At 40.4% G+C, this 24577-nt stretch overlaps 2 protein-coding genes across 2 annotated transcripts; both read left to right on the top strand.

Annotated features, from left to right (window-relative positions):
* Positions 1-256: 256 nt before the first annotated feature.
* LOC5506738 lies at positions 257-16336 on the top strand. The gene is made up of 7 exons (XM_048729294.1): positions 257-2127; positions 8200-8253; positions 9963-10246; positions 10605-10733; positions 12643-12767; positions 13530-14533; positions 15252-16336. Exons 1-7 carry the CDS (start codon positions 456-458, stop codon positions 15407-15409), a joined length of 3426 nt encoding a protein of 1141 aa, XP_048585251.1. The 5' UTR covers positions 257-455; the 3' UTR covers positions 15410-16336.
* A 485-nt stretch (positions 16337-16821) lies between these two features.
* LOC5506732 (radial spoke head 10 homolog B) lies at positions 16822-21987 on the top strand. Its single transcript, XM_001627380.3, has 3 exons — positions 16822-17214; positions 19618-19746; positions 20686-21987. Exons 1-3 carry the CDS (start codon positions 17006-17008, stop codon positions 20873-20875), a joined length of 528 nt encoding a protein of 175 aa, XP_001627430.2. The 5' UTR covers positions 16822-17005; the 3' UTR covers positions 20876-21987.
* The last annotated feature ends 2590 nt before the right edge of the window (positions 21988-24577 follow it).

The raw sequence follows: 24577 nt of genomic DNA, 5'->3' as shown, positions 1-24577 counted from the left end.
GGGTACCCGGTAGGAATTTAATTTAGGACGCATGAATTTTGCCTTCGACACTCTCCGATATTGTCGTTCAGCGTGAAAACCCGAATCAGCTAAGGAGGTTAAACCTCCTTGAACCAGCTACATGCATGTCTGAGAAAGTGTGTCGTTCATGTGTTTGAATGTTGTTGAAATGCTTTCGTTGCGATCCATTTAGCTCTCTTTAGCACCTCGCACTTTTGATTTTGCTGCCAGACATTCTAAATAGTGTGACGTCATGTTGCTCATAAATAATAAATAGTCCAAAACATTTATGGCGGCCGATCACGGGCGGGGAGACTCGACGCTTCTGTATTTACCCCAACTAGCTTAAATCTAAGGCCACAGATTCATATTTAACATGACCAAAGAACGCTAAAAATAACAGGCTGCAGTGAGATGGGGTCAGTAAAAGAGCCAGGCGGTTTGTTACAAAAATAATGGACGCCGGTAAGAAGAAAGAACTGAAAAGTGATGGCAAGCTTGACACGCGCTCCGGAACAGAGAAAGGAAAATCTTCCACGCAATATAAAGGCCCCGGATCCGCTGGTGTCAGTCAGAGCGAAGTTTTGATTGAAGGAGAATTTATAGAGCTAGACGATCAACTTTGGCTGGATAAACAGGTCCGTATTTTAGTCACCTCGGAGTTTGTGTACGTAACAGAACACGGCACAGAACGCGAGATTAACAGTCAGGCACATGTGCTACAACACGGCGCTGGGAAAACAGTGTTCAAGTATCGACGGTCTGATATTAAAGTCGAGTTACTAGAAGGGTGTTCCTATACTTTTAAGGCTAAATGGACGTCAAGGCAGTGCTGGAGGACTTATCGGCTTTGCGGTAAGCTAGAGACATGGAGAAAGTGGCTGCGTTGTTTTCATTTGCAAAGTCAAAGACAACAGTGGGGTTTGCGTTTGAGGGAAAACTGGGAGTGTGTGGCATCGATTGCTATTGCTGAGTCAGATGATGATGGCTTTTCGTCCAGCTCAGAGAGTGAGGACGAAGGAGAGGAGAGTGGGGAAGTAGCCATGCCTAATCGGGTCAGCTTATGCGTCGAAGGCGCGATGTCTTCGATGCTCTCAATGACCATGCTAAATCCTAGCAATGTTCGACGAATTGCTATTAACAATCTACAACATCAAAACAAACTGAAGCGCTCTTCACTTGGAACAATTGGAAGCGAAAATGAAGACGTATTCGAGAGCTGTAACGCTGGAGAGCTGTTTCGTTCTAGTTCACATCCAAGGCTGTCAGATACCCAACCATTTTGTACGTTTTCACTCATGAATTTGAATGATCTTGACATAATAAAAATAGATCAAGATCTCAGGGAAAGATCATTAAATACTGACCAGCCTATGATTAACGGGAGTGTCACTAAAGAACACAGGGTTAGAGGTTGTGATTACAGAGTAACATCTTTCTGTCACGCATACTCTGCTAAAGAAGTTCTTTTATGTAAGAGAATTGAGAACCTGAGAAGTCATCCTAGTAATTTGAATTTTGTTAGAAGACATTTGTGGGATAAAACACTGTCCATGTCGACATCCCCTGCACATAATCGGCGTTTGTCATTGTCCCTTGCTCTGACAAGTGAATCCCACAGAATTCCTCAAAGTGCTGAGAGTATTTTATCTGGTAACTCTACTCAGAACAGGATCTTACAACAGGAAATATCCACTCAAAATCATGTCAATAACCATATCCCGTCTAGTCATCTTACCACAGGGGTACCAACACACAGGCTTCCTACAGCCAGGCGGCTTGATTTTTCTGATGAAATGGACATCAATGATCAGAAACCTCAAAAAGCTAAAGTAAGGAGATTCTGGACAATGCTTAACAAAAAGCGCACAAGAAATAGACCTTCACTCTCTGAATTAGATGAAGATGCTGTAAAGGAATTAAAAAGTGAGGCTGAGTCAAGTGCTGTGCCGGTTGTGCGTCCCCACTTGCGGAGGGGTAAGAGCTTTAGTGGTGTCGTTAACCGCAACAGATCTCAGTATTCTGATGGTGCTATTACACATAGTGAGGGGAAAAAAAGTAGATTTCTGGACAGGGGTGGATCTAGCAGGATGTCATTTTCCTCATCACCAACCCGCACAAAAACAGGTAAGTCATTTACTTTGATTAATATCATAACCACTAAATTCCTGGAAAAAAATCTCCAAAAATATTAATAGTATTTTTATCGCTCCCTTGACCTGAATCCGAGCTGTGTTTACTGTACTTAGAGCCACACAATCAACAACTTTTTTTCACTGGACAAACAGACTAACGATGCATTACCACTAGAGGCAGTGGAAGCATCTGTTGAGACAACTTTAATGCGCACATCAGCAAGTATTCCTTAAAGGATAGAATAAAACAGCTTCAAGATCTTGTATTTTTTTTAAAGTTTGTCTGAAAATAAGGCTTTCCTTGTATTTATGAACCCTTAGTCAAGCTGGCACAAGTGACTATTGCACAGTAAGTGGTTGACCCATTAGCCTAACATACAAAAGAATCTGAAAATGGGCTATGTTTTTGTTGTTTGGAGATGCTTGTATCATCAGGGCTGTAGCTAGTAGGGGCCCAGGGTAACAGATAACATCGGCTGCAAACGGGGGAAGGAGGCTGATAAAGTAGAAGTGCCCCTCTCCTACCACACCTTTTTTTAAAAAGAGATTTTTATTGGTTAAGAACTGTCATTTAATTTTCATAACCTTCTATGTTTCTTTTGAATTTGATGATAATACCATATACCTAATGGTACGGTGGTATATATATGTATATGTATATGTATATGTATATGTATATATATATCAGAATTCATAAGAGTCTTATAAGAAGAGTATTCATCGTAAAGCTCATCTTGAAAAGTTTGTCCACTTAAAAAGACATTTTGTATTCACTCTCTGGGAAGACATTGCTGCATGTTTGAATCTACTGCCATTTTCGAGAAGACTCCTCAACAGTCTGTAGCACACCTTCAGGTGGTCTACGTGGAGCTTTACTTATATTTTAAACTCATGAATGCAAAGCAATTGTCAGTTATTGGAGGGACTTCCTTGTCACTTGATTGTCAGGTTGGATCGATCATCTGTAAACTTCTGATTCAAAAGCTTCTTGTTCAATTTAGAAATGTAAAACGACCAATGAGATCATCAGTGTAACTGCCCTAACCAAATTCAATTGATGACACAAGCATAAGTTACTTTAAGCATCAAGTCAATAAGGTCTTAAACATGCTTTTATTTTTAACAATATGAAGAAGAGGGTTTGTCTGTACGTTTTCACTACAATCCAAAGACATTGCAACATTACCAATGTAAATTTTTCAGTTCACTATAAAGAAATACAGTGTGTGTTCATGACAGATTTACAGTATATTAGGCACATCTTAAAGCAACTAGAAAACTACTGTATATTTTTCATTCAAAGTTTTGCTCATAAACAATTTGATATGTATATTGATATGTATATTTTGTATATTACTCTAGTATGTCATTAGAAAACTTTTGATACCGCAAAGACACCAATGCTCACGTTCATAAGAAACAGTGACTGGCAAAAAAGAGAAAATATTTTTCTGTATTGCTTTACTTTTTTTCTGTGTCATCAGTAAGGTCTGATAGCAAAAACATAAATGCCAATAAACATTGTTTTCTAAAGAGTCTTTTCATGACTAGGGAGACAATGATAGTCAGAAAATTGATTATACAAAGCTCAGCTCAGTCTAGAACATTCATCACCTACAATAGCCATTATATGATGCTCTCTTTTGCCTTTTTTCTACTCTGATGAAACAGAAATTCTTAATTTTACTATAGACATTAATTTATGCAAATCTATTACAGACAAAAGCTTGTCGTCAATGTAAGAGGATGCATTTATTTTTCTAGATTCTGTAAATTATATATATATATAATATTTATTTTATTAGTAAAATGATATACTGTACTGTGCTATTAAATTATTCTAAAGGTTGTCATTTCCTCCCTCTAAATTTACATGAAACATGAAAGCAGATCATCTCACATTGTTAATTGAAAAGTTAGTTTAATCATGTATATAAACAAATTGTGGGGGGGGGGGAGATTTACATTTTCAAAAGCTCCTTTTTTCTATAATAGAAGCAGTTGAGGTTCGGCTAACAGCTGTCAACTCACCTGCATTAGGCAGTTGTCACAAGATTTTGGACCTCATGACAAGGCTAATTTTTTTGAAAATGTTACATTCTCTGTAACCAGCATTGGATCTCTTGTTTTTTTTTTCTTCACAGATTCACTGTATTTCAACCTATTTCACAATATTTCTGTCCAAGTTGGGCTGACTGCTATGGGCTAAAATAGATAATTGTTATTTTGATTTGAGGTTTTGTTTGAATTTAGAATTTAAATGTCTTACAAAACAGTATTTTTTTGTTTATACTGTAGTTTTTCTTTTGATGGGCACAGTTTATTGATCCGATTTGTTTATAGAATAGATGTTCCTTCTTAAAAATCTCCATTTATACAAATTCAAGATAAGAGCAATCTCACCTAAAATGCCCCATTGTACATTGTGATAGCAACCACGTACACTCTTTTTTTATAAGAACGTCCAGCCTAAGATTTCACCAATTTTTAAAAACATGCTAATGTCGGAGATCAGATGGAAGCGAAATATTGCTTTGTTAGAGTGATACGTTTTAAAATGCAGAATAAAAATGTATTCATAATAACAATGCAAATACTATTGCTATTGATTGGTCCTCTTCCAATACTTTTATATTTCCATAAACACTGAAATCTAAGAACATCCTTACGTGCTCCAGAAATAAGAACAGTGCAGCCTCAACTGTAAATTGGGCATGCTATAAAAAAATTTATCACAATTCTCTTTGGCACCTATGCTATTCATAATCTTTCCTGAATGGCTTACCCTTCCTTCAAAAGAAAACAGTACTTAAAAGTACCTCATTGTATACAAGTCTAGATGACTCAAGAAGTTGGAGTATTAAATAATCTAGAAAATGTTTTTTTTTTTAATTAAATATTCTAGAAAACGGTGCGCCTCTTTGAAGAAATACCATTTTTAATAGAAAACTTTTTTTTTCTCAGATTCCCCCTAAAATACCTGAAGCCTAATTTTAACCCCACAAAGAGCAGTGGGTTTTTACCTGAAAGTTGGCCCTTGTGGTCCGGCCCAACTATGTTCGGTGCTGTAATGATTTGCGCTTTTATCTCGTTCTTATTATAAAATGAAGACAAAGCCTTTAAACAAAAATTTAAACGGCAAACTTTGACTAAGATCCATAGTAATGTCAAGTCGATACTCGTAGGTAGTTGGTTGAACCCTAAAAAGTATGTAAGACATTACAACTTCCCATATCTTTGGCTCTCGCGCTGTAATACCACAGGGAGCCCAAGCTCATAGTTTGTGGTTTTGGGGATTTGTTTACATAGAAATTCACCATAGAAACACACAAGACCCAACCAACCGGATTTGTAACAAAACTTGACAACAATCATCCGGATTTTACCAACCTAAGGATTTTTACAAATAGTTTGGATACCAATCCCATTTTTTACAAAGGTTAAACATTCCAAAAGTGTCCGTTGGTTTTAACGTAAGGGGGCAATCTAGCTTTTTTTTTTATAGATTTTTGTTACAAAACCGATTGACTTGATTGGTATTTTTATGGACACTGAAATTTAAGAACATCCTCAAGAACATATTCAGCCTTAAAATGTCCCAAAAATAAGAACGGCTCAGCCTCAACTGAAAATAAGACATAAAAAAGAGCGAATTGAAATATCTCTTTATTTGGGGAAAAAACACAAAAACATAGATTATTCTGTGCATTAGCAATAGAGAAATTTTTATCTTATTTGCATTGCTTTTTTTTCGGTAAGTAAAAAATTTATCAATCGCAAGTCAGATCCAAATTCCAGTAGCAAATAGCGCCAAGATTACTTACCAAACCTCAAGCATTGTTTAATTTTCGTTGAAGCTGTGTGCCCGCACTATAAAAGGGCTTAGCCACGTCCCCTTTCGGCTGAATTAAGAAAATACGACGAGCATCCCTATCAAGTCGACATGGGAAGAACCCCCCGGGAAAAGCGCTTCAAATGTTGAGTTTGGGTTTCGCTCCTCGTGGGCAAACAAGACACGCTTGACTAAACTCTTGAGCTCCGCACAACTGAGCCTTCCGTGGACCTGATCCAAGCCCTTTTATAGTGCGGCGGGTCCTTGTTTAATCTAGCAATTTCGTGATCTGGTGATAGAACGAAGTTCCACATGGCCGAGTTAGCATGACAAAACATCGTAAAACAGCGTCATGTCATCACTTGTCACGCATGTTACAGAAACACGGCCGTCTATGTTTTTATTTTAGATAAAAACTTAAACTTAATAAAGAATAGAGAAAATGATTGCGACTTAGCCTAAGCCGAAACTCGGGTACTATTTACTGGTACTATTCCTTGGGAAATTTGTGTTTATTTTGTCGTACATTTTTCATTGCTGACAAGCTGTCACTTGTAGTAACTCGTAAGATGACACTAGTACATACTTTAGCTTATGTCTCTCGCGATGAATGGCATCCGTGTCATGTGAATCGTGTATCATATGTCAGAACAGCCAAGTACAAGCCAGAACCCTTTACGTACCCATGATAACCAGTACATAGTTAATGACATCAAGAATAACCCAAGTTTAAGGACACAACTTTGAGTATTTTCTACTGGAAAATGTCCGGTGGTGTGCTTGTGGACGATGGCTTTTTGCTTGATGAGAATTTTAACCCACTATACTTCAGATCACATGGGAGTTTGTGGTCGGCTTTGACTATATGCGATGATAATGACAGCGACGAAGGTGGGTTTATATTGTTACATTTCGCCCTGCGAAGTAGTTGCCTTGTACTAGTGTGTTTCATGTACTAATGTCTAGATATTAGATCGCTAATGGGAATATATCTGAAGTCAGTATTTTTTAATTGTGGGATAGATGTCTGGTCTTGCGAAATGCGCATCTTGGGTGATCCATATGTCAACAAAGCCTGATAATCGATGCAAAAAGTGTGATTCTGGTCTCAAGCAGTTCCTAAGTCGCTTCTGCTGTAAAGGAAGTCTTTTTTTTAGGTTCTTCTTCTAAAAAAACATATTGAGTCGCCCATGCGTGACCATTGCGTGTAAAGTTGAGTCGTGTGTTAGTTCCGTTACAGCGACATGCCATTTCCCGCCATATTAATTTACTTTTTTATTAGTCATAACATCATTGTCTCGCAAATGATCGATTAATTAACACTTTTGGGAATGTATATTTATCATACCCGCCAAGATCCTACCAGCTAGCTGGGAGCTATAATTGGAATTTCCTAGTTGGAATGCACTCGAATGTTATCACTCTTGTTCTTGAGTATCTTGAACCCTTGCCTTCTTGCGTTTTTAATTACCAAATGATCATATCTTGAGTGATAGCTTTAGATCCATTGAGGCGATTTATTTCCTTGTTGTGTCTGTGCCTGTTCCCTGGGCGACTCCTCTAGACCTTGGCACATCCCTACTCACACAGCTTTAGAATGTAAACAACAGCATGACACCAGCAAGACTTGCTTTGGTAACCCAGAAACATACCTGTTTACATGTTTTTTTTTTCTACAATGTAATCCAGATGAATGGTTTCACATATTTTCTACTCAAACTCCCTGCTATTTCGAACTTCCTACTAACTCGAACCCTATGCTAACTCGAACTCCCTGCTAACTCGAACTCCCTGCTAACTCGAACTCTACTATTCTTCCCCTTTTCATACCAACTCTTTTGAGTCTGTTCTCATAATTGCATTAAGGAATGGGCACAAGGGGCACTTATACCTTAACCATTATCAGTATTTTCTTATCAAGAAGTCACTGAATCCTGGCTACCTTACCATTTCTATCGCTTTCTGGAATCATTCAAGAATCACTAACAATGTTTTGCCTCAGATTCACCAAAAAAAAACTAGGATTTGATTTGCCTGTCATCGGTCACACATAAGCTAAGAATCACAAAGTTCTCGGATCACAGGGACAATTTTTCTACAGGAAAGGATGTTTAGCAATCAAATATAACCTCCCCATTCCCCTAAGATATCGAATGATCACTCTCAACAGGTTAACAGTTCTGTTTTGGCCTTTTACAATTTTTTAATTGTTGCTTTTTTATTCCTTTCTAGAAGTGAGCAACGAATCTCCTTTCAACAGAAAATGGAGCTCATCCAGTTCAGCAGGTAACTCAAGATTCCTTATCCCACAAAACGTGTTTGTGCACATATTTGAAATAAGGTCAAACTTTGTGAACCAATGTGTCATAACCTGCCTTGTGTTACATATAAGCCATAGCCATGTGTGGATATGAATGTGTTACCTTGATATAATCTTTGAATATGCTTATTTGCAAACTTATTTAGACCTAAGAGGCACTGAGGGTTGCAAAGCATAGATTCTCCTTTGACGTTTCGAGCGTTAGCCTTTCGTCGGAGCAAAAAAAAAAACGACGAAGGGCTAACGATCGAAACGTCAGCGCAACTACTCTGTTTCACAAAGGCGTTTAACATACCTTTTCAACCTTGTGTTGATTCATACCTTGTAAACAAACAACCTCCTATTTTTGAGGTTCTTAAATTTCACTGATGCTGCTGTCTTAAATTAAATATAAGATTATGATACCAATAAAGTATTAAAAAGAGAATTAAATAAATATTAAATACAATACAATTTTAGGTCGCCAGTATACACACAATAGAGGACTTTCGCTAAGAGACCACGTGACCTTTTGGGTGCCAAATTCAAGCCAAATAAACACAGAAAGGGCTGCGCACTATGGGCTCGCCAAAATCAGACTTGAAAATAAATATCCAGCGATATGGTATACTAAAATGTCCAATGAGTTCTAAAAAAAATCCGCCGATGGAAATGCTGTCTAACACTTGGTACTTGGCTAGGGTTACAGATGCTTTTTAAATGAGATTCTACAATTTTTCATTTTGATCATGTTGTGTCCATGTCATGGTGAGACCCTAACCTGTGTTCAATGGTAAAAACTGATAAAGAGAAGACCACAGAACGTCTTTCTATGCCTTCGACTACCAGGTCGTACTGTATCATCACCCCCTCAACTCGCCCTCCCAGCTGCCGGAAGGAAGATCAGCTTTCAAGATTATTATTTATTTGAATGATGTTTTCATATTGTCAATCGATGTTTAACACACTCTTTTTCTCATCCTTCAAACTTTATCGCTCCGTTACTAAAGTCCATCGATTTGGTTTACTGCAGAAACACATTGTAACAAAAACGTTTTAGTCCTTTACAGCTGATTGCTCAACTTCGATCTAGGTATCGATCTCCTGTCCTATTAACGCACTATATTTTCTTCAGTCTATCACCTGTGTTTATAAGTAATACGTATGTATGTCATTGACACAACACACCGTATGTCACTCGCCTTGATGCAGACGTGAGTGCCTCCTATACATGATAACCAAAGCAAAGCTCACCCTTGGACCAATAAGACATCAAAATTGACTATGTTTTCACGAGTGAGAAAATAAACAAACAGGAAAAAAATGCTTTTTGTCATGCATATCCGGCTGTTTTACCTTTCGGCTTCAAAAACATTTTTTATTACGAGCTTTCTTGAATAACAAAGTACTTGTGTTGTGCGTACGAGAATGCACGCATGTATAGCACAGTATAGCTTGAGAGTTTTTAACCGACCATTGTGCCCTTAGACAACGTCTTGCAATGTATGTGCCAATCAAGCCGCAGACTTCCATAAGCCAGCATTACTCAAGCTTGTGCGGTGTTAATCCGTGTTTTTACAACCTAGTACGAAAGACCTGCCCGCATTTGATAGGTAGAGAGGAGCTGTTTTGTGGACTGAACCGAGCAATCGGCGTTTTTATTTTATATTATAACCCTCCATTGTGTCTTATTTAGGGAGCGTTAAAAAGAAGTTCGTACAGAAAATCCTTTCACCGATCCTTAAGTCGACCTCTCTTGAGGAGAACATTGGAGGATCCCGGGCATCGAACTCCATGGAACTCCATTCAAGTCCAGTACTTGGCGTTGTTTCGCCGCTGTTGAATGGAGGCTTACCACAAAGTCTGATTGATATCGATGCGACGACGTTTGCGAAGGAGATAACGCTGATTGACAAAGAGCTGTTTGTTAGGATCTTGTGGCATGAGTTAGAAACCTGCGGATGGATGACCAAGGATAAGGTAGATGTGTAGCGCAATTCCTTTTATGTTAGCTTTTGGTTAATACTAATCATCATACACATCTCCTGAGCTGCTTTATGCTGTTTACCATCATCAGTGTGTTCTTCGTATGGAGGCATTTCACTCTGTAAAAATAGTACTAAATCATGTTCCTCGTGCCCTGGGATACTTTTACAACGACCTGAACCTTAAGGCGAAACTGTGATCATAGCTCTAATCTACTTGCATCGAATATTTTTTTTGCAGTTTACGTTTCTCTCGCAGTTCGTAGTAATTCTCGCTCGCTCATTACACATTTCCATAAGTTGGAAACGTCAATGTAGATGTTGTGATGCTAACCACAGCCTCATGTTTATAGTACGTACGGTCACCCGATGTCATGGAGATGGTTGAGTTCTTTAACCGCATCGCCATGCTTGTGGCTTCGGAGATTCTTGCAGAAGAGACCACACAGGCGCGGGCCCGAGTAGTCTCCAAAGTCATCCAGGTACAAACCAGTCAACACTTAACCTATGCGATTCCAGGTACAAACCTGTCAACACTTAACCTATACGATTCCAGGCACAAACCAGTCAACACTTAACCCACACGATTTCAGGTACAAACCAGTCAACACTTAACCTATACGATTCCAGGTACAAACCAGTCAACACTTAACCCACATGATTCCAGGTACAAACCAGTCACCACTTAACCTATACGATTCCAGGTACAAACCAGTCAACACTTAACCTATACGATTCCAGGCACATACCAGTCAACACTTAACCCACACGATTCCAGTTACATACCAGTCAACACTTAACCCACACGATTTCAGGCACATACCAGTCAACACTTAACCCACACGATTTCAGGCACATACCCATCAACACTTAACCTACACGATTCCAGTTACATACCAGTCACCACTTAACCTATGCGATTCCAGGTACAAACCAGTCAACACTTAACCTACACGATTCCAGGCACATACAAGTCAATACTTAACCTACACGATTCCAGGTACATACCAGTCAACAATTATCCCACACGATTCCAGTTACATACCAGTCAACACTTAACCTATACGATTCCAAGTACATACCAGTCAACACTTAACCTACACGATTTCTGTTACAAACCAGTCAACACTTAACCTATACGATTCCAGGTACAAACCAGTCAACACTTAACCTATACGATTCCAAGTACATACCAGTCAACACTTAACCTACACGATTTCTGTTACCAGTTAACCTACACGATTTCCCCGAGCTCTGTACGTTGTTTTGGAATCTCCGTTGGGCGTTATTTTGTAATGTTTAATGTTACCGATTATTATATAAGCAAAATGAATTAATACGCCATATCTCTCTGATAACTTCCTGAAACTGAACGACTTAAACCCATGGTATTATATTAGAAAAAAAAATGTGAAAAGCGACCTGAAAATAAATATGCCTGGAAATTGACGGGATGATAAGTTTTCAGAAGAATTCCCGAGCATTTCTAGAAAGCTGTATTATGTATTATGGTTTCGAGCTCAGATAAACAGCAAGCCTTGGTAAAGCAGATCAAAGAAATTATGCAATTGATAGCTGAAAAAAGGTGCTCGAACTCGAGGTCGAACGAGCCTTTTAACTCACATTTAACTGATGCTTCCCATCTGTCTTTATCAAAGCCTTTTAACTCACTGTGGCGATTCGACTGATATATAATGATATGATAATGATAATGATATTTAAAAATATGTAATGGAGAAAAAAGCGTCACATTTTTTTCGTTACAAATGAACGTCTGGTACGGTCGAAATAGACAAAAGAACGCCTGGTAATTTGGATGCCGTTCTTTAGTCTAGGCCTAAGCTAACTAAGCTATTCCCAGTCATTCTGCTTGTACGCCGTTGTTTGAAGTTTCTGCTAGCATGAAAGTTCTAGTGCCCTGAAATAGGTTTCCTATCAAGTAATGCATCATGTTTCGTAAAAAAGTTTGAGCGATATTGTTCGGTCAGCTTTAGACTTATCAAGTAAATGTTTAGTATTTGTATTGGGTTCGCTAACACTGCAAGAGGTGATGTGCGATCACATTCGACTCACTGAACTAGCCCGTCTAGATACAAACCGCTGTACGTATTAGTTTACTTTAATATTTGTAAGCATGTTGGCTCTGTCACTAAGACGGTATCGCGAACCTTATTCTCCACAGTTCTTTTACGTCCCGACATTAATGAGGTGAACCAAGAAACGAGAGATTCTCAGTCCGTAGTGTAGATAGCCAGGGTTTTAATCCTCTGAAAAATCACGAACCCGACTCTGAGGTGAACGCTGGTCCTCTAGCTTGAGAAACGAAGCTTCGGCGCCATTATTGAGCGGGTCGTGTGATTTCGTTTGACGTTACTTTTTAACGCCCTGTAGATCGCGGACAAATGCAGACTGTTGGGTAACTACAACTCTCTCAAGGCCCTCATGGCGGGCTTGCAGTCAGCTCCTATCTACAGACTCAAGCAAACGTGGAAGGAGGTGTCGTCCAAACGCAGAAAGTAAGGGTGTGCTCGAACTTCCTATCGTCTGAAATATGTGTTTTAGGGCGCTTTTTTTTTCCTATCATTCTGGAATGGGAATAATTGGTAGATAATGTTCAGAATGGCATTCGCGTCATTCTGCTACAGGTAGCAGAATGGGTGGAATGACCTTCATTAATTTCCGGAATAGGAACGTGGGATAAAAGAACGCGCGCTTTTTCTATTCTAATCATTCTCATTCCGGAATCACGAGTAAAAAGAAAACGCGCCCTTAAAAAAGATTTTTAAGCTTGAAGGCTTTGGTAAAGTTTTTACATGGAAAGCTTGTCATTGGCTCGGCTCTTTGGATAAAACTGGAATCGTGGATCAACCCACGATGCCGATAATGGTGACCTTTTCTTGCCATTTCCCTTCATAACTTAGTGTGCGTTTGTTTACTCGTGATTCCGGAATGAGAATGATTAAAATGGAAAAAGCGCGCGTTCGTTTATCCCGCGTTCCATACCACCATACCACCCTGTAGCAGAATGACTCGAATGCCATTCTGAACCTTCCAACCGTTCCCATTCCAGAAGGATAGGAAAAAACGCGCCCTTATTTTGGGGGACTGTATTAAATTTGTTTTGTTTACTGGAGAGAAAGTTTAAAATGAATGATTACAATTTTTTTTCGTAAGTCACTGACTATGTGACTAAGATAGTTTTATCGTGTTTTTATTGTTGCGTCTAGTTCTCCCTCCTGTTTATACGTCTGAAACCTGGGTTATCTTATCTTCTTCAGGAAGTTCCGACACCTGTCAATAATAATGGGGGAGAGCGACAACTTTGCGCTGTACCGAGGCGAGCTCTCCAGCTGTCTTGCGAACGGGCCGTGTCTTCCTTTCCTTGGAGATTTCCTCACACAGATAGCACAGACACAAGCGTACTTGACAGTCAAGCGGAAGACTCAAGGCATGTCCACTCCGCCAACCTCACCCACTGATGAGACACCTCACGAGAATAGCTTGAACAATGGTGAAACAACACCCGGGAACCACGTGACTTCGCCTGACCAATCGGTTTCATGCCCCACAACCCCTCAAGAGGTAAGCATCAGGTCATGCCCTACCACACCCGTGGAGGTCTCGCCGGATGCATCACGTGACATGGCTCCAGTCACGTGTTCGTCGCTATTATCACGTGACCGCAGCAGTCGACGCAGTGGTTCGGCACGTAGTAAGTTTAAGCGCCTGTACAGTCGTCAGTTCAGCGTCGACACGGGGATCATGCGGCACAGCAGAAACAATAGCGCAGATATGATGGACGTGCAGTCCGTACCAGGCTTCCACGGCAAGCTGATGCCGGCCAGCTCGGACTCAGTCCTCGGAAGTGAGCGGGTGCGAACTCCCGGAAGTCGACCTCCCTTGCTGAGGCGCCTATCCGAGAGTGCGTCCATGTCTACCCCCACAGGCCTCAGCGGGAAGCAGCCTAAAAGGCGGCTCTCAGAGAGCGGGAAACCCGGCAAGACGCGGCGCTTCCTCGACGGATTCGTCAGACGTAGTACCAGTAGCAACTCGGTCAAGGAAGGCCGCTTTGGTCGCTGCTCCGAGAGACTAGGTCACAGCTTTAGTACCCAGTCTATTCGCGAAGGGAACTGTATGACCAACGATACCCTGGGGAAGAGTGTCAGCACGCCTGTGATAAAGGACAGTTTGTCACGCGATGTGTCATGCCATACCTCGCAGGAGATTCTGGACGAAGTCGAACGCCGTGAGTCAGTGATCAGTGGGGATGCATACCAAGCAGGTTAGTAACAGGGGATCGTCTGTATCTCCCTTGGGGTTAACAGTAGGTTAGTAACAGGGGATCGTCTGTATCTCCCTTGGGGTTAACAGTAGGTTAGTAACAGGGCATCGTCTGTATCTCCCTTGGGGTTAACAGTAGGTTAGTAACAGGGGATCGTCTGCTTCTCCTTTGGGGTTAACGTGCGAATACCATTTTCTAATTCTCATTTGGTGTTCTCATTTCTCCTAAAGTTCTCTAAATACGCTACAACTCATGGGGGGTATCTGGGTCTTATTATTAAGACCAACGCGAATCCGCAGCTCGGATTAAAAAGATTTACAGAGTGGATCGACTTGCTTACAAAAACGCGCGCATGCGTAGGATCATTGACCCTACCAGTCAGCCTACATCCGCTTCCGGTATTTAATCATGATAAACAAGTCTATCATCCACAGTAACATACTGTTTAAAATGTTTTTTATCTCAAACTGCTACCATTTATTATACAAATAAAGTACAAAAGCCTGGACACAAAAACGCAGTTTATGTTCACTTAAGTCATTTTTCGTTTCGAGTTCTTTTTGTTATTCTTTGTGTTGATGGTAGGAACAGTCACAGTTTAGCATAGCAGGTTCTATGTCAATTATAGGCTCGGAGTCGAAGTCTACTATAACAATTTTGGGGTTGATTGTAGGTACGTAGTCGCAGTCTACTATAATTGGTTTTGTGTTGATTATAGGCACGGAGTCGCAGCTCCTACAGTACCAGATGGCGGCGGTGCAGTATGACTTCATGAGCTGCCACGAGGTCCGCCAGTACCTGCTGAACGCATCGTTCAACGCAGAGGAGGAGAACTACAGACTCTCCCTTAAACGGGAACCGCCTGCTAAACCCTGATCACGTCAAGATCTCGGCAAGATCTCTATCGCGTTCGGGGTCCCGAACCGAAATTTCGATCGCTATCCAGATAAAGAAACCACGATCTCTTTTTTATCGCATTTAAGTCCACGAGCAAGCTCCTGATGGCCTAGATACCTTGAGTAGTTTCTGAACGTTTTTTAAGTCTCTTAGCAAAATCCTGATCAAGGTCGAGATTCTTAGTTTAATCCTGATCAGGTTCGGGATTCCTAGTTAAATCCTGATCAGGGTCGAGATTCTTAATCAGTGACGGGATTCCTGGTTTAATCTTGGCCATGTTTGAGATCTAGTGTTATCCTGACGATATTCAGAATTCGCTTTACCCAGAACATATCAAGGCATTCAATCCAAAGACTGCCTGTGGCGACATGCAAATTGTAACTTTGTCCTGTAGACGCAGGTTTATATTGCCTGAGCTTGGAATCGATGGGTCGTTGCTAGGTTACGACTGACAGTCGCACGTCACAGCTGGGCTGTGGACGATGAATATATTTTAACTAATGAACAGAAGAGATATTTCACGTTTTTAACTGTTTTGTCTAACCATTTTCAGCGTATTGCTTTGTTTTAAATTACTTTCTTTGTTTTTACTTTGCAACCGGTTATGAAATCTATACGATTTTTAGTGGTCATTCTTTAGTTTTTACTCTGATGAAAATAACGTTTGTTTTATAAACCAGGACTTTCTTGTGTAGAAGTCATGGGACCACAGGCCTGTAAATATTCTTTTCGATGCCAGTTGGGAGACTTATTCAGGGATAGATGGGCAGGCCCCAATTAGTGAAGAAAACAAAATATTACGACACAGAAGATATCTTAAGGTAGTAAGAGAGGCAGTAAAAGAGACATTGGTAGTACCAATAGCCTCGTAAAGAGAGAAGAGAATAAACTAAAGAGATAAGCGTTGTATTGTAAGTTTCATTACCCGACTCATTAGAACTCAGTTCTCTCCTTTCGGCAAGCCCACACTCCATTGTAAATGGGGTTAATTTCCTTATCATATGCAGAACAGGGACGTATAAGGAAGTAGACCCGTGTTGGGGGGGGGGCTGTCTTGCCTTGTGCGGGCTTCTTGCAACATAATCATTCTGAAAGCCATTAAATGTGTCCGCCAAGTAGTGTTTACCCTGGTTCCAGAGCCTCGAACGTCTCTATTTAGTGGCCAGCCAGGTTGAGACTATATATATATCTAGATTTCGCCACTCGCTGTCCCCATGAGATCGAGATGGATCCGTTATATCGGTGCGGCCGACTATAGTCGAGCGGCTGCTAAGCAGACTGAGTGAGTTGTGTGACAGTTGAATTTCATTGGCTCGCCCTTGCAAATCTCAAGCGAAATATAGCCTCGTTCCCAGTCTAGTCCTTTGCTGTCAGCTCCATGATGCTTTGCGCGCAGACTCACACTTTCCAATATGGCAGACGCTCTTCATGCGGCATAGCGATGCAGAGCGTGACGTGAAGTTGAAGCCTATGGACGAGGCTAAGCAAAATTCTCAGAAGGAAATTGCGAATTGGACGAACTGATACTGTTTTGTACCTCAATAACGCAACAAACTTACGACTCTATGGTTGATCATGGGATCATTTATCTGTGTGTGTGGAAATCCCGAGCCTGAACCCGCGGCCGACTATGATAAAATAACCCCTTACCAAGGCGAAAGCAAATTCGGCGTGCGTCACGGGAAAGGCATCTATTGCTACGAGAAAGGAGATATCTACGACGGACAGTGGAAATGGGGCAAAAAGCATGGCTATGGAGTCTATACATACGCTAACGGAACAATGTGAGTACTGTGCGCTTCTTGGAATATCAGCCTGATAACCCAACCCGGAAGCTTATCTTATTTCGTCCACAAGCGAGTTGAGGCCTACTCCGGGTCCTAAGATCGCCGTATAGTCATACGGCGATCTTAGGACCCGGAGTAGGCCTGAGATTTCGCTCACCTAATAGCTTTTACAAACTTTTAGCCTCATAGCATTAGTGTGCCTTAAAAAAAAACTTGTGTGTATAAGTGTTGTTCTAATACTAAGCTCTAATACTGTACTAATACTGAGTTAAATAGCTAAGTGATTTGACACGGCATTGGTACTCGTTGGTACCAATGCGTAGGAATTGGCTATCAGAGGCTCCAAGCTTCACTGCTTCAAAGCAGCGAAAGCGGCAATAATGACTGAGAGAAGCCGGAGCTCCTTGGATATAGTTTGCGATGTTTTTAAGGAATAATTGCGAAAAATTTCGTGACAAGCTCTTGTCGGTTAGGCTTTCTTGTTAAACAACAAACGAGTACCGATGCCATCAAACCAATCACTTATCTTAGCCATGTTACTGAAATTGCACAGAAATAGCTACGGAATCCTTAGTCTATAATATTTCAAGGGTTAATCACAGGTAGAGGATATCTTGTGACTTTATAGAAAAGATATCCTCTTCTATTGATAAAGGCTACAATACTATAGGCATTTTTTTAGACTTGTCAAAGGCATTTGACACCATAAACCATAATATCCTTCTTCAAAAACTGCAATTTTATGGTATAAGAGGAATTCCACTGCTTTGGTTCCAAAATTATCTTTCAAACCGAAAACAATCCGTTAATTATAAAGATACAAAATCAGAAGAATATGATATAACCTGTGGTGTTCCTAAGGTTCCATTCTTGGGCCCTTACTATTTCTAATATACATTAATGATGTCCCTAATGCCATGGAACTGTTTTCATTTACTCTTTTTGCTGATGACACAAACTTAATTTTCAAATCGAGATCTGCTGAGGACATGGATGAAATTTTAAACTCCGAGCTATTTAAACTAACAACAAAACAAACTATATTATATTCAGAAACAGCAAAAGAAAAACGAAACATACAACCAAAATAGAGATAAACAACGAACCAATCCAGATGGTAAATAAAACTAAATTCTTAGGACTCATCATTGATAGTCAATTAAATTGGAAGTCGCATATCAACCATGTCAGAACTACAATCACTAAAAATGTTGGAATAAAGAATAAACTTCGCTTTTAATTGCCTAAATTTAGCCTAAAAACTTTATATTTTACATTAGTTCATCCGTACATACACTATGGAAACATCAACTGGGCAAGTAATTATGACACAAGTTTAAAACGAATATTTCTTTTGCAAAAAAGGTGTGTTAGAATAATAACAAATTCTCATTACCTCAGTCACACTGAGCCCTTATTCAAAGAAGAAAGGCTTCTTACGGTCTATGACATTAACACCCTCAAAACTGCATTATTCATGTATAAATTCGACAATAATCAATTACCGGGGACTTTTGATAACTTTTTTAAAAGAAATAATACAATACACAGCTATAACATGAGAAATTCATGCGACTATCGCACAACTCTTAGAAAAACAAGACGGGGCCAATTTTCAATTTCGTACAGGGGTCCAAAAATCTGGAGCAACCTCACTTGTCAAGCAAAACAATGCAGATCAATAAATATGTTCAAAAAGATTGTAAAGGACAATATTCTCTCTCAAAAAGCAGCTATTGATTTATAGATATGATTCTACTTTATTTCATCAAATCAGCCACATGTAAATTTGATAATAAGGATTCCTTAGTCAAATCAAGAACATTAATATATATTTTTGTAGAGACGCTACTCATAAGCATTGTGCTTTTAGTAGACTCCTCATCATCACTATTTTTTTGCATTATTATCATTATACTATTATTTGGTGAAATAAACTTGATAGATTGATTGATCGTAGCTTGGAATCGGCTGTTCTTCTTAGAGGTAAAACGAGTGGATTAAAGTAGCGATTTTTTTTGTAAAATGTTGCCAATAAAATTGCCTTAAAACTTAGAACATGTCTTGCTGTTGTCAAATGTATGTCTAATAACGATTTGGGGGGTGGTTCTTTTCGTGAAATATACAGCTTCACTCACCTAAAACCAGATGCACGCAGGCATTGCGCCCGGAATAAGTAGTTATTGTAAACTCATATCATTTTTATCAATTATTTAGCAAAAGATGCCTGATTCTAGGGGGTTTGTGCATTTTTTTTTACGTTGGTTGATGACGGACACTACATAATAAATAGTATAGATAGGTGGAAACGAGGGACCATACTGGCACTCCCTACGGCACCAGACTATTTTATTTTTATGGTTTGTATTGACAAGTGTTTTCTATCTTTCCTCGTTGCAGAAGACGAGGATTTTTCTTTGAGGATATCTATGTTGGAGAGGATCCAAAAGATCTGTTTGCGGAGCCTGTGGTAGTTGAGCATAACCCGCCACGCCCACTCACTCCAACTCCTGAGCCCGCGGAAGAGAGGTGATAGAGCACAGCGTACACCTGTCTGAGCCCAAACCCGAGGGGGAGGGGATGAAGGGAGGTCTGACCTGGCAAACAATACTGGCGGTGGTGGTGTTGGGGGGGGGGGGGGAGTATTTTTATATTAGAAGCACATAAATACACAAAATTGGCTGAAACCCCTTCAGAAAGCTGTTACCCTGGAATTTCACAATACAATACAAATTTTTTTTTTAATAGGTTACATTTTAATTATCTGGCTATGCTTAAGTTCGGCAGGACCACGTATGGCGCGCGGAAACACAAGCGGGTACACATTTCTGTGTTTCTTTCAGTTCCTAGGCCACATTTAATGTCCAATGAGAATAGTGTTTGACAACACGGGGCGACTCGTTGGCAAGAACTTGAGTCCCATAATCCCATCTCCATAATGACACTGATCATTCCCTTATTTTTAAGTACCCTTTCCCCCTAACCAAGAAAATAAATATTCACTGGACAAAACCAGGATTACCCAGGTGGGGTAAGAAGTCCCCCCCCCTAACCCCACCCCTTTAGGGTCTCCGGTGAAAAATGGGGCTCATTGACGCCATTCACGGTGATGCCCTTCTTGTCGGTCTTTGGTTAACTTGAACGCCTCGCCCCAGGTCAGCCTCGTTTTAGTACTAGCTCAGCTTGAAGCGTCAGTTGCCATGCGGTCCTCGGCCGTCCAGGCTTTCGCCTTCCAATTGGGGCCCATCAGTTGATGTTTTTGGGATTCTTTTCTGCTCGATCCTGAGATCATGGCTAAGCCACTTTAGACGACGGCGTGTAGCGAATCTATATTATCTTTATATTATTGGTGGAGATTATATACCCCATTCACACTAGAGCTTGTACTAGTCCGACGGCCTCCCCCAGGGGCCCGCAATAGCAGCCCCTTCTCCCCCTCCCCCCTTGACATATACTTGTGCGTTACAGAAAAATATCACCAGAGATGGAGGAATATCTTCGCCAGCAGGCCGCAAAGCGACAAGAGCTTCGCGAGAAACACAAGAAAACAAGAGAAGATATTATGAAAAAATACAGTCTGGGAGAATACAGAAAACAACCTCTCCAAACACAACGGTATAAAAGGCCCTCTAATGGAAGATTGTATATGTCAGTCTGATGTGAGAGCATGAAGTGTTAGAACATCACGGTGTAGATCACGCGCCTTGATTTCCGTGTAATCATAAACCATTTCCCATCAGCCAAATTGTGGTCAGTGTGAAAGATACTGACCCGTAACCAGGATTTCCTGAGTTTCCTGTTAATATTCTGACCGCCTCCGAAAATAAAAAAAAGGGATTTTTTATGCCATTGCAGTATCTCCACGGGACGTTTATTATTGGATTTGGCTCAAAAAGCTTGACTTTTAGATTTATGATATACCTACCTTATGACATACCTACATCTAGAATGGCTTTTTTTTCTAATTCGCTTATGCTTTATAGTTTGCTCTGCAAAGTCTATTACGAACCGGAAGTAGACTTTTCGCCGTTGTTGGGGTTGCTATCGCACCCACCCCCCTCCCCTAGGTAAGGAACTGAGATATGGCAAGAGTGAGACTAACTTTGCCAGGCATAATGAATGAATACCTCACAAAGTTACCAGAATAATGAAAAGCAGCGTTGGAAAAGCACGAACCTTTTATACTTATATACCTACCTTATATACTTATATAGCTATGGAATAAAAAATGAAGCATATAAAGTATAGAAACACTTTGAGAGAGTCTCAGGCCAATTAAGGCTTGACTATGGGCTTATACGCGGATATCTAAGCATTTTTCAAAAATACAAGACTGCGATAACCTACAACAACCAAATTTGACATGGTGAATAACCATAGGAGAAAAACATGATCTGTGCAGTTTGTTGCCATGGAAGCAGCAAACGTGCATATATTTGCATATTAATTAGCTAAAAACTTTAAACTTAAATGGGGAAACTTTGTAAATTGGTGTTCTAAGCACATATATTCATATATTCATAGTCAAAATCCCCATAATAAATAGCCTTTGCATCTGGTCCATCGACCCCGTAACCATGACAACGGTTACCGTGGTAACATAAAAAATTCTATATCTCGCTTAAATTAATAGCTGGACCAGATGCAAAGGCTATTTCATACATGTGTTATGTCAATAAACAAATATATGCCAGTAATAACCATCATAAGTAGATGACCCAGACCCTATGGAATGAAAAATGAAGCAAATAAAGTATAGAAACACTTTGAGAGAGTTGTCTCTAGAAGTACTACATTTCCTGTTCCAACGTCATACATCTCTAAACCGGCACGGCGCGTATCACGTGACGTGGCTCCTAATCCATCATGTCCGCGAATAATTGCGATCCAACACCATAACTCAGTCACCATAAACATGGAATAGTAATCATCATAATTATATGACTCAGTAATCATCATCATAAGTATAGACCCAGAAATCATCATCATAAGTATATGACCCAGTAATCACCGTCATAAGTAAATGACCCAGTAATCGTCATCATAATTATATGACCCAGTAATCACCGTCATAAGTAAATGACCCAGTAATCGTCATCATAATTATATGACCCAGTAATCACCGTCATAAGTAAATGACCCAGTAATCGTCATCATAATTATAGACCCAGTAATCGTCATCATAATTATAGACCCAGTAATCGTCATCATAAGTATATGACTCAGCAATCATCACCATTAGTATACGACTCAGTAATCATCATAGATAGATAAATGTAGTTAAATGTACCTCTTGCAGACAAATCTGAATTACCAGGGGCGGCGGAAGGGGAGGGGCAGAGGGTGGGGGGGGGCGCCAGTCTTTATATATGAACGTTTTTTTTTAACCAACGGGTTCAAGGCAGCGGTTCATATACAACCAACAACAAATTTGTTGAACAGTTTAAAAGTTTATGTTTGGGTCTTTTGTAGAAGATTGTAAAGACAATTTGTGTAATTAATTGCAAGATATTTTACTCTACAATTAAAGAAAGCTATGAAACGCAGAAATGCGTCCTACGATTTTGCTCTTGTTTTCAGGAAATGTCCACCAAGTGTGTTGAAGAAGATAAAAATACCTGCACATTTTTTTCTGGGAGGCCTAGGAAGCGCTAATAGCGAGTTTACTTTGATCGTAATATTATTACAAATACCAAGACTATGAAAAATCGAATAAGTCGCAGCTATCACAGAAGGATAGGCTGTTATTTGGTTCAAGTATGATAGTATCTGAAACGTGCGCATTGCGCGAGTTACAGCAAAAAGGCTGCTTGGCCTAGACGCGCTTGGGCTAGCTTGAAATTTCTTTGTCACCTTAAGAATTTGAAACCACTACCCACCCCTCCCCCCACAACACACACACACACTTATGGGACCACTCCGCCGTCTCTTCAGGGATTCGGAGTAATTTACACCAGGAAAGACAATCTTTAAGGCGCGTTCCTGAATCCTCTCGATGGCATCAGAGAGGAATTCAGTGAGGTTGGAATATACTGGGGCACCATACTCTAAGATGGAGCGTATAAGGGTGCAGTATACTGCAACAATGTCACTTTCAGGCACACCTGATCTTTTCAGAATTCTTATCGCATACATTGTTTCGTTCATTATCCTGATAACGTAGTCGATGTGGCTGGTCCACTTCAAATCGTTGGATATATAAATACCGAGTAACGATTTGACGCGTTCCACCACCGTGGCCCCGATAACCACAGGCTGCCACTATAGGTCTACATCCATGGTCTTACACCGTAGTTGGATTAAGTTTCATATTATTAGTAGCAGCATACTGATTGATATCGTCTACTATGAAATTAAGTAGGGATGGGGAATTCCTTGGTATGATTTCGAGCACTGTCATATCATCTACGTATTTAGCGCGAAGAGACCATGAGGATACAAGGCTGTTAACCATAACGGCAAAGAGTACCGGACCAAGACGGGTACCCTGTGGAATGCCTCCGCTGATTTTGAGAGTGCTCTAGTAATACGGTGTTAATTTAACGAACTTTCTCACTTCCTTGGAGGAAACAAGCAACCCATCTTAACAGCGAGGGATGGGTGTTAAATTCAGCTAGCTTGCGCATCAAGATATGATGATCGATGAGATCAAATCCTTTGCGGAAATCCGCAAAAAATAATCTAACAGCACACTGCCCCTGGTCAAGTGCGTCTAGTAGCAAGTGCATGACGAACGCGACTGCTTGAATGGTAAATTTTCCTAGCGCGAACTGCTTGGGATCCACGTCACGGAGGATGTGCGGTACAATCCTCGCCGCAGTGAACCCTTCCATCGCTTTCCTTGACTTGTCAGTGAAATGGGTCTTACATCGTTCTCATTTTCACATGCTGTACGCTGCTTGGGGATAGCTGGAAGGAACCCTTCGCAAATAGAAGCGTTATAAATGTCTGCGATGATAGGCGCGAGTTCAAAAGCGAATTTCTTCAACACTTTATTAGGGATGTCATCGGGCCCTGGGGCTTTCCTAAGCTGAATCGACCGCAGAGAAAGAGACGCCTTTCTGGGTGTAACAATATATTTAGGGGGAATTTCTTTCACCGCAATGCCGGCGACATTTTCCGCAGACAGAGAGATATCAGATGTAAGAGATACAAAAAAGGTGTTTATTCTCTCACAATGTTCCTGTACATTCTACCCAGTAGCTATCTAGGAGCACCACTGGTTGTCGTTACATGACGCCCAGGACAGCTTCTTGATTTCATTCCACCACCTGATTGGGTTGGATTCCTTCAGTTTGGCGATCTTCGGGTTGTAAAATATTCCATTACATTCCTTGATTCGTGACTGAACCTTCTTACG

The sequence above is a fragment of the Nematostella vectensis genome, chromosome 6 (assembly GCF_932526225.1).
Source record: "Nematostella vectensis chromosome 6, jaNemVect1.1, whole genome shotgun sequence".
Classification (NCBI taxonomy): domain Eukaryota; kingdom Metazoa; phylum Cnidaria; class Anthozoa; order Actiniaria; family Edwardsiidae; genus Nematostella; species Nematostella vectensis.
Note: the sequence above shows the minus strand (reverse complement) of the source record. Positions and strands in the feature narration are given on the sequence as shown.